The 9,496-nt window shown below is 44.7% G+C and overlaps 1 protein-coding gene across 1 annotated transcript in view; it reads right to left on the bottom strand.

Annotated features, from left to right (window-relative positions):
- Positions 1–9,060, bottom strand: part of SFMBT2 (Scm like with four mbt domains 2) — a gene marked incomplete at its 3' end in the record, with an annotated part of 30,213 nt that extends 21,153 nt beyond the window's left edge. The window contains exons 1-6 of the mRNA XM_029286757.1: positions 8,955–9,060; positions 5,257–5,348; positions 3,404–3,644; positions 2,729–2,817; positions 2,208–2,454; positions 388–485 (exon numbers count right to left, since the gene is read on the bottom strand). Of these exons, the coding sequence (XP_029142590.1) occupies positions 388–485; positions 2,208–2,454; positions 2,729–2,817; positions 3,404–3,644; positions 5,257–5,348; positions 8,955–9,060 (873 nt within the window). The remainder of the gene's footprint in view (positions 1–387; positions 486–2,207; positions 2,455–2,728; positions 2,818–3,403; positions 3,645–5,256; positions 5,349–8,954) is intronic.
- Positions 9,061–9,496: the final 436 nt, after the last annotated feature.

Below are 9,496 nucleotides of genomic sequence, written 5' to 3'. Positions count from 1 at the left end.
GAGAGAGAGAGGGAGGGAGAGGGAGGGAAAGAGCGAGAGAGCGGAAGGGAGGGAGAAAGGAGGAGAGAGGGAGAGACAGAGAGGGAGGGAGAAAGTAGGTGGGAGAGACAGAGAGAGGGAGGCAAAGCGTGAGAGAGAGGGAGGGAGAAAGGGGGAGGGAGGGAGAGACAGAGAGAGGGAAGGAAAGGACGAAAGAGAGGGAGGGAGGGAGAAAGAGAGAGAAGAAAAGAAAACGTTAAAAAGGAATATCTGCCATTCCAGATGCTAAATTCTCCCTCGCTAGATTCAAATTTAAAAAGCAAAGGAGGATGGCAGGGCAGCCATTTAAATGGCTCAAAGAAGAAACAATGGTTTATTCCAAAGAAATCAGGGTTTATTAAGGTTTACCTTAAAGACTTCCATGGGAAGGGAATGTTTCTCTGCCTCGGTCAGAGCCGTGGTGAGGGCTGTCCGCCATTCAGACGTCGTCTTCAGAGAAGAGATTTCTGCAGAGAAAAGCCCAGGAAATCCCGCAAGCGATTAAACCAGTGGCGCACATTCAACCATCCCGCATGTTGATAACAGACGGTCCTCGACTTACGACCACAACGGAGCCCAAAATATCTGTTGCTAAGCGAGTAAACTTGGCAAAGCAAAGTCACCACATTTTAAAATCCATATTGTAGACAGGAGGCAGCTGTCAAAAATAAGATTAGGGAAAGTAAAAGCTCCCTTGAATCAAGTTCGTCTCTTTCTTTTATTTTTTTAAAGAAGACTTTATTAAGTTTCAAAAGAAGATCGATGGTCACACCAAGACATTCATCTGTTTCTTCCAGGAAAATCATAGCCCTAAGGTGGCACTGACCCCTCCACACATCGCACTGTTTAATCCAGCTTAGCTTTTCAAGATCAGCCAAAGACATGCAGATGTTTTTGCCGTAAATCAGGGGTCTTCAAACCTGGCCCTTTGATGATTTGTGGACTTCAACTCCCAGAATTCCTCAGCCAGCCTCCATTTTATTTGTTAGATTTAAGACAGGGGTCTTCAAACTTGGCCCTTTTATGACTTGTGGACTTCAAGTTCCAGAATTCCTCAGCCAGGCTGAGGAATTCTGGGACTTGATGTCCACAAGTCATAAAAGGGCCACGTTTGAAGACCCCTGTCTTAAATGACGATTCCTTTGAGCTAAGTTGGCTCCTATTGACTTGGAGACCCATCAAGTTTGTTTTCTTTGCAACAGTAGCCTTTTTTTCCTAGGGTGGAGTGGATTTTGTTCTGTTTTTCTGTGTGTGCTTTTGCATTTCCAATCTAGCGTCCACCCAGCCTGAGATCGCCTTGGCCTCCACTCACTTCGGATCTCGTTTAGCTTTTCTCAAGATGAACCAAATGACATTAACACCTTGGATGGATGGATGGATGGATGGATGGACGGACGAGTGGATGGATGGGTGGGTGGGTGGATGCAAGATTGATGGATGCGTGGATAGATAGATGAATGGTAGGTAGGAAGGAAGGAAGGAAGGAAGGAAGGAAGGAAGGAAGGAAGGAAGGAAGGAAGGAAGGAAGGAAGGAAGGACGGTTTAGACTGATGGGTGGGTGGGTGGATGCAAGAGATGGATATGTGGATAGATAGATGGTTGGTTGGTTAGATGGAAGGAAAAAAGAAGGAAAGGAAGGAAGGAAGGAAGGAAGGAAGGAAGGAAGGAAGGAAGGAAGGAAGGAAGGAAGGAAGGAAGGATGGTTAGACAGATAGATGCATGGGTGGATGGATGGGTGGATAGAAGGGTGCATGCAAGATAGATGGATGTGTGGATAGATGGTTGATTGGCTAGATGGATTGATGGATGGATGGGATGTTGGTTAGATGGATTGGTGGATGGAAGATTGGGTAGATGGATGAAGGGGTGCATGGATGGATAAATGAATGGCTGATTAGATGGAAGGATGGATAAATGGATGGATTTATGCATGTATGGAATCATGGATGCATATTGGTTAGATGGATGGGTGAATGGATGGATGGTTGGTTGGTTGGATGGATGGATGGATAGATGAATTTATACATAAGTGGATGGATGCATGGATGGATGGATGCATGGATGGATGGATGGATGAATTTATGGATGGATGAATTTATGGATGGATGGATGGATTTATACATAGATGGATGGATGGATGGATGGATACATGGGTAGATGATAGGTGAATGGATAGTACTTTCTAGTACCTGCAGGTGGTTCTAGCTGGTATTTATTCTCCTGACACCAGCCCACCGGTCGAAGTCTACAATCCAAGTAAAACAGCCACTGGTCATAAGACTCTGTTTCCTCCAATCCCGCATAGCGAAGGCGCAATCTTCCGCCGACATTCTCCACCACGCTCACTATCCAGAACTGAAAGGGACTCTGGCCGTCCTGCAGCTCTATTAAGGAATCCACCGTGATGAGGTCTACAGCGTTTTTCCCTCGCAGAGGCTGTTTGAACAGAAGCAAAACTCCTTCTTTTAAACGTCATGGAACATCTCCTCTTAGCAAAATACTTAGAAAAATCACCAAAATTTCCCTCTAGGAAATCATTTTTCCTCCGTCCTCCATGCTACACATGCCATCCCATTTGCCCCCTCATTTTATTCCTGTTAGGCATTAATTATAGTAAGATAGGCGGCCAATAAATTGAATAATCAATAATTTTTTTAAAAAATGCTGTAAACACAGCAGGAGACGAGAAGAGAAATTAGCCAATACCTACGCCTTCTAGTAATTTTGCAGGCACCGTTCGTGAGCCCGTCAAATCACGTATGAGGAACTCCGTCCAGTCCGAGTATTTCTCTTTGATAGCTTGAAAACAGAATGGGAAGACGCGATTACTTGAAGGACACGATCACCTCTTTCTTTGTGTAGCTGAACGTAGGGAAGAGGCTGCATCCTGGAGGAGGAAGAGGCACCTCAGCCCAGGCGTTGCGTGTGTGAGAGAAAGAGGGCGAGGACAGCCAATTGTACATTTTCTTGCTATTATTTGCTTCGCCCACAGGTTATTTGGAGGTTGCTAGGAAATCAGAAGCGTTTCTCAAAGAAAGTAAAATAAAAATGGAATTTTAAAAAGGCCCGGACGGATTGCCGAGCATTTCACAAGGGAAAATGAGGCTGGTCCACACTTTGATATTACGGGGTAAAACCACATGCTTGAAATGGGAGATGCAAGTCTGGTGAAACGTAATGGGAGAAAACAAAATAACAGACGGAAGCGAGTGGAATAAGGTAGAAAAGATGTACTTTTAATATTGCCTGGATAGAACAGGGAGAAATCTGACTTTTAAAAACTTAAAAAAGTCAATAGATTCGAGATATGTCTGGCTACAATACCCAGAATTCCAAATCTCTTCATCACCAGGACTAGAAACTTGACAAATTAATTCTGACTCACCGTCGGGCGGCATCAACACTTTCCCGTTCTGCGTGCACCAGCCCACCGGGTGGAGGTCCGCCGTCATCACGTCACACCAGAAGTCCGCCCGGCGGTCATCTCCGTAACCACAATAGCGCAGCAGCAGCAGCTGGCCACACGTGGCGATGGTGGTGGCCACCCAGTAAGTGTCCACGTTGTGCTTGTTGGCCACCTCCAGTTTCATGCCAGGCTGCAAGCTGCTCTGGAGGCTGATTTCCACCTTGGGAAAGGAGACCCAGAGGTGATGTCATTTTGAGGGGGGGGGAGGCGGCGAAGGGATGGGGAGGGTCACAATCTGTAATCCAGATTAAGCCAATTTGATCAAGTAAGCTAGCTGCGGGACAATACAGGTGATCCTCATCTTATGACCACAATGGAGCCCAAAATTTCCATCGTTAAGCGAGACAGGTTTTCAAGGGAGTTTTGCTCCATTTTACCACATTTCTCACCCGGTTGTTATGTGAATCACTGCAGGTTGCTGAATGACTAACACAGTTGTTAAGTGAAACTGGCTTCCCCGTTGATTTTACTTGTCAGAAAGTTGCAAAAGGGGATCACATCATCCCGGGACGCTGAGCGACCGTCATAATCACGGAGCCAGTTTGCGTGAAAAATAGTTATGTCATTTTTGTTTCCTGTGCTGTTGTCACTTGGAAGGCAGATTCATTTAGCGACCGTGTTACTAACAACGACTGCCGTGATTTGCAGTTGTTGCAGTTGTGCAACAACTGAAAATCACTGGCGTTGTTCAGTTAGTAACACAGTTGCTAACTGCAGTTGTGCAACTGTAGCAAGAAACGTCATAAAACAGAGCAAGACTCCCTCGATCACTGTCTTGCTTAGCAATGGAAATTTTGGGGTCGTAAGTAAAGGACTACTGCACAGATGTAGATTATGTAAGGATGATTACAATGAAAGAGTCACCCTTTATTCAAACCACACACAGACACGCATAGAGGGGAAACTGCTGTGAGTGTAATTTCTGTTGTTGCTTTCTTTTTTCTTTCTTTCCCTCGTCATAAATTGCAAAATAATTAGCTCATTCTGGTCACCACTGTGTTCCCTTTACTGAATTAACCACGGCTGCATCGTTTTCATCAAATTCTCAAATTTCACTGCAATCAGTAATAGAAAATGCATTTACAAACCTTTAAAAAAAAACATATGAAGGCTTGTCAGGGCCACGAAAACCAAAGCTGTACCCAATTTTTTCTTCTTCAAAAATACCCGAGTCTTCCTTTTTCTTTCAATTAGTAAGGTCTCGTTATTGTTCAAATATGTTGCCCTATTTTATTACAGAGGTTTGAGATTTAGCACCACCGCCATCAATTCTCCGGGACGCCAGCTGGATGCCTTTCAACTGTCGGTTTGGCCTACCTAAGGATTCCCAGGCTAAACTTTGCAAACATTTCCCGCTAATTTGCGAACTTAAGTTGAATATGTGCTGCTTTTTTTTTTTTTTTTATCTTTCTCTGCTTTAATTTCGCAGTTGAGCAATTGCAGAAAAATTGGCTTCTCCCCAGCTAATTTAAGCTTTTTTCCCCCTACCTCCTTAGCGGAGTTCCTCTGCTTCTTTTCCCATTTCCTGCTCATTTAAACTAAGATTAGAAATGCTGTACAGTTTCAAATATCAGTAGCCAGCAGCCAATGAGCAGAGATAATGGGAGTTGTAGTCCACATCAGGTGGGCTCACGGATTCCTGAATTCAACGGGAATTTCTTTTAAGTCAAACGGGATTGTGCTGTTTGTCAGACATTGGGACACCCCCCCCCACCCGGTGTCTAAATTCTCAATGAGGAATAGAAACCTTACAGTCCTGGCAATCTACATACGTGCTTAAATAAAGAATGTGGAGCTGCAGTAGATTCTGATTCTTCCAGATATTCGTCCCAGTTGAAATCTTCAAGGTTGCAGCTGTCCTCTACTGTAAACAATAATGATAATGATAATAGGACTTAGCGAAAAAAGCAAGACTATCAAGTTTCAACTTACAATTCAACTTACGACCATGAGCCCAAAACGTCTGCTCCTAAGCTAGACAGCTGAGTCGTTAAATATTGCCCCGTTTTATGGCCGGTTGAATTGTGACTCAAGACAATTGAGTCTTGTGGAAAAAGGAGTGGTACTTAGGAACTAGGACTTAGGAGCCCTGGTGGCGCAGTGGTTGGAAGGCAGTATTGCTGGCAAACTCTGCCCACCGCCAGGAGTTCGATTCTGACAGGGCTCAAGGGTGACTCAGCCTCCCATCCTTCCGAGGTCAGTAAAATGAGGATGCAGATTGTTAGGGGCAACAGGCTGACTCTGTAAACTGCTTAGAGAGGGCTGTAAAGCACTGTGAAGTGGTATATAAGTCTATTGGGAAGGAAGGAAGGAAGGAAGGAAGGAAGGAAGGAAGGAAGGAAGGAAGGAAGGAAGGAAGGAAGGAAGGAAGGAAGGAAGGAAGGAAGGAAAATGGGAATGAGAGGAAGGAGGGAGGGAGGGAAGGAAGGAAAGAGATGGGAAGGAGAGGGAAGGAAGGAAGGAGATGGGAAGGAGAGGGAGGGAGGAAGGGAAGGAAGGAAGGTGGGAATGAGAGGAAGGAGGGAGGGAGGAAGGGAAGGAAGGAATGTGGGAATAAGAGGGAGGGAGGGAGGAAGGGAAGGAAGATGGGAATGAGAGGAGGGAGGGAGAGAAGGAAGGAAGGAAGGAGGGAGGGAGGGAGGGAGGCAGGCATGATGGCGCAGTGGTTAGAATGCGGTATTGCAGGGTAACTCTGCCCACTGCCAGGAGTTCAATCCTGACCGGCTCAAGGTTGACTCAGCCTTCCATCCTTCCGAGGTCGGTAAAATGAGGACCCAGATTGTTGGGGGCAAATAGGCTGACTCTGTAAACCACTTAGAGAGGGCTGTAAAGCACCGTTTAAGCGGTATATAAGTCTGTTATCGCTAGGGCTACTTAGACAAGTATGACCGAAGCTTATCAGCACTATAATGTTTAGAGAACTGAAACCTTTACAGATAAAGAAGAAAAATATGTTTGTATCGCTATTAAATGCTGACAAGAATTTAGGGCCCTGAAATGCCACACTTGTAGGTGTTTATATCTGCCGTGCAGTGCGACAGTAGTAATAAATTATTAGATCTGGATGAGCGGATCTGAAGCCCTTGCAGACACAGGCAATATCTACACCTGTGTTACTCAACGTTGGCAACTTTAAGATGTGTGGACTTCAACTCCCAGAATTCCCCAGCCAGCCATGCTGGCTGGGGAATTCTGGGAGTTGAAGTCCACACATCTTAAAGTTGGCAGTGTTAAGAAACAGTATATTAGGTGCAGAAATGCATTCGATATCACCTGTAACCGGTCTTTTTTCCCCCCTTCTTCTTCAGCTCTGCATCTCATCCAAGAAAAGTTTGGATAATCTAAAAGATCTGAAAACAGAAGAACTGACCCAACGCTTTCTCCCTTGTCTCTTCATCTTTGGAAACACAAAACCAACTCAGCTTTGTGCAACATCCTTTGCTAAGCCTTTAAAATCCATGCGACTTGTGCACTGCAGGAAAACATCGATCATCGCAGCCCCTCAAAGATGAACAAAGATGGTGGAGACAAAGTGCCCGAAGCAACAACTTCCCCAGACAGATTTATAAAAGCTGCTACAAGAACCCCTGCTGTACCTCTTATTATTTTATCGGATTAGAAAAGCACCGTTTGGAAACAGGTAAGGCGTTTAAAAGGGCATCTTTCAAGCAACAGTTAAACAACCATGTCCATTTCCAACCGGATAAAGGTATATAAACAGACAAAGATGGAGTTTCATGCTGTCCCTTTCTCAAAGACAGTGTGGAGTTGTTGTTTTTTTTCTAAAATAAAAAGATGCAGAGTTCCAGGATGGAATAAAAACCGCTTCTCACTTCCTTGTTCTTGGCTCTGTTGCCTGTTCCAGAACTGCTAAATTACCTAGCAAGTATCTCTTGTCATGCTATAAACTTCAACCCATAATAGTTAGAGTCCCACAACCTAATAATGGAAATTAATCAAGGAGAGAAGCAACCTAGAACTAAGACGAAATTTCCTGACAGTTAGAACAATTAGCCTGTGGAACAATTTGCCACCAGAAGTTGTGGGTGCTCCAACAATGGAAGTTTTTAAGAAGAGACTGGATAAACCTTTGTTTGAAATGGTATAGGGTTCCTGCCTGAGCAGGGTGTTGGACTAGATGACCTCCAAGGCACCTTCCAACTCTGTTATTCTATTCTATTCTATTCTATTCTATTCTATTCTATTCTATTCTATTCTATTCTATTCTATTCTATTGAGACTCTAGATTAGAAAGAGTACAGAGAAGAGCAACAAAGATGATTAGGGGACTGGAGGCTAAAACATATAAGGAGCGGTTGCTGGAATTGGGTATGTCTAGTTTAACGAAGAGAAGGACGAGGGGGGACATGATAGCAGCCTTCCAGTATCTCAGGGGCTGCCCCAAAGAAGAGGGAGTCAAGCTATTCTCCAAATCGCCTGAGGGCAGGACAAGAAGCAATGGATGGAAACTAATCAAGGGGAGAAGCAACCTAGAACTAAGGAGAAACTTCCTGACAGTTAGAACAATTAACCAGTGGAACAACCTGCCTCCAGAGGCGGTGAATGCTCCAACACTGGAAGTTTTTAAGAAGAAACTGGACAGCCATTTGTCCGAAATGGTATAGGGTTACCTGCCTGAGCAGGGGGTTGGACTTGATGACCTCCAAGGTCCCTTCCAACTTTTTTTATTATTATTGTTGTTGTTGTTGTTGTTATTATTATTATTATTATTATTATTATTATTATTATTATTATTATTATTATACTATCATTACTATTATTACTATTATTATTATTATTATTATTATACTATTATTATTCTATTCTATTCTATTCTATTCTATTCTATTCCATTCCATTTCATTCCCTTCCATTCCCTTCTTCCTGGTGCCCCCAGATGGACATCTCCTTCCTCCTCATTCTGATGGGTCAGGTAAATTTAATTGGGGAAAAAAATGATCCTCCGAGTAACCAGGCCTCAGGCCCTGTAGGACAGGGATCCCCAGCCCCCCCCCGGCTGCACCCCATTTGGAACCAGGCTGTGCAAGCCGTGGGCAAGCTAGAACATGCACGCAGCTCCACTTGCGCGAGTGGCATGTGGCTTGCAGCTCCATTTGCATGCGCTCACGTGTGCCCCTGCCAGTCACACGGAATCGTCCCCTCTCTCCTCTATCAGTTTGCCAAGCCGGGAAGCTTGGGGACCGCTGGAGTAAGGCTTTAAATGTGGGAACTAGCACCTTGAATCCAACCCAGAAGCAAATTGGCAGCCATTGCAGCTTCTTCTTGTAAGAGAGGTGACTCCATGTGTGAATCTAGTCTTGCACCAAACCGTGTGGGTTGCCGCATTTTAAATCAATTGAAGCTTCCGGATAGCTTTCAAGGGCAGCCCCGTGTAGATCGCCTTGCGGTAGTCAAGATGTCAACCCGTTGCAATGTTGATAAGGAAATATGTTTTTTTTAAAAAAAGCACCTGAATGAAAAGGTTCCGTGTTGCCGTTAGCTGGGCCGGGAAGCTTTTCCAAAGGAAGGTGATGAGAATCTTCCATCTTAAGGATCAGAGACCTCGCCCTCTCCATCACTCAGGCCAAAGTGGTTTTGTTGTTCATTCCAGGGCACGACATTCCTATAGAAATAAAGACGAGAGCCTTTGAAGAAGCTTTTCCCATTGTAAAATCTTTTCCCTTTGTTCTCTCTCTCTCTCTCTCTCTCTCTCTCTCTCTCTCTCTCTCTCTCTCTCTCACACACACACACACACACACACACACACATACACACACACACACTCACACACACACACACACACACACACTCAATGTCTATCATATCTATCATATCTATCATATCTATCATATCTATCCATCCATCCCTGGAGCTCAGTGGCTAGAATGCAGCATTGCAGGCAAACTCTGCCCACCGCCAGGAGTTGGATTCTCACCAGCTCAAGGTTGACTCCGCCTTCCATCCTTCCAAGGTCAGTAAAACGAGGACCCAGATTGTTGGGGGCGAAAGGCT

Source organism: Protobothrops mucrosquamatus, unplaced genomic scaffold (assembly GCF_001527695.2).
Source record: "Protobothrops mucrosquamatus isolate PMUCROS unplaced genomic scaffold, P.Mucros_1.0 scaffold4823, whole genome shotgun sequence".
NCBI lineage: Eukaryota > Metazoa > Chordata > Lepidosauria > Squamata > Viperidae > Protobothrops > Protobothrops mucrosquamatus.
Note: the sequence above shows the minus strand (reverse complement) of the source record. Positions and strands in the feature narration are given on the sequence as shown.